The sequence below is a fragment of the Etheostoma cragini genome, chromosome 20, assembly GCF_013103735.1.
Source record: "Etheostoma cragini isolate CJK2018 chromosome 20, CSU_Ecrag_1.0, whole genome shotgun sequence".
Lineage (NCBI taxonomy): Eukaryota > Metazoa > Chordata > Actinopteri > Perciformes > Percidae > Etheostoma > Etheostoma cragini.
Window position 1 is genome coordinate 7,647,862 of NC_048426.1, and position 1,237 is coordinate 7,649,098.

Below are 1,237 nucleotides of genomic sequence, written 5' to 3' on the forward strand. Positions count from 1 at the left end.
ACACACTGACCCCGCCCCCGTCCCCTGTAGCTCCCGTAGCTCCTCAGCAGAATGGCGGCTCTTTTGGAATCTCTTCTGTTGCAGAAAGTTGATATCAAAACGGCCTTGGACTGGCTAAAGAATGATGAGGTAGGTCCGAAAAGATTATAAACCACACAAATGAGACGTCTTATACGTGCTTCCTCTTGTATAATGTGTTTTATAAGATGACATAGCTCACCACTGATTGTAAACAAAACTTTTAACGTTAGCTGGAGAGCTAGCGAGCTCGGTTAGCTGTAGCCTGGACGGGCAGGGACGATACGATGTCAACTCTAACGCTACTTCTGGAAGATTTAGCGTTAAAACAAAGCTTACCATGGCTGTTTGCTAGAGTTATTATTATTACTGACTCAAGAGGGCTGTGCAGTTTTGCGAATGTTTGTCTGCGCATTGTTAGCTAACGTTAGGTTAACAGGCTATCTTCTGCAGAAATGTCCTGAAGCTGTCCAGTGTTGGGAAAACATCCTCTGCTCCCTTTATGGGACAGTACTTCTGACTCCAATAATATATCTGTGTATCCCCGTGCATTCGTTGAATTGACAATGAGGCGTTATAGTTAAGTCAAATAGGTATATTAAATTAGTCAAGCATCGGAGTTAGCTACAATACACAGATCTGTGGGTTCACAAAGCACTCTAAGTTTCCCTAGCAGCAGACAGAAAGTCGGAGCTGGTCCACACATCTCTAGCTTCTCGGGCCTTTCGACCCCGATCTATCCTTCGCCTCATCCTCTTCACCTTCTCCACACACGCCAGGGTGGAGGCCACTGTGTTGTCTCTTCCTCATTTGCTCTCACGAAAACGGCACATTCTGTTCCTGTTTTTTTGTTGTTGCTTGTTATCATCTCTCCATGTACTTTGCCCAGGATCTTTAACTAGTCTATAGTTTAGACTTGAGCTAAACCTTATGTGCGTTAGAGTTTCCTTTATTCGGGGAATCCAGATGTGCCTTTTCCCAGAAAAATTATAACCACCATCTCTATGACAGCACACAGTTCTGTTCAATAAGCATACACCAAAACACACTTGGTTTAGTATGGAAACATTTTACATTCTTATGATATTTATCTCATCTTGCATTAAATAATGTCGATCATCTGAGTCCTTTCAGCAGTCCTATAATAATAATAATAATAATAAACTTTATTTCAGACCCAGGGGGATCCATATCAAAATAAGAACATATACAAACACAA

The 1,237-nt window shown here is 42.0% G+C and overlaps 1 protein-coding gene across 2 annotated transcripts in view; it reads left to right on the plus strand.

The window, feature by feature from the left end:
* cdan1 (codanin 1) overlaps window positions 1–1,237 on the plus strand; it is an 11,215-nt gene continuing 9,978 nt past the window's right edge. For both annotated transcript variants that reach the window (XM_034858553.1, XM_034858554.1), the window contains exon 1: window positions 1–129. In XM_034858553.1, the coding sequence (XP_034714444.1) occupies window positions 52–129 (78 nt within the window). In that variant the 5' untranslated portion in view covers window positions 1–51. The remainder of the gene's footprint in view (window positions 130–1,237) is intronic.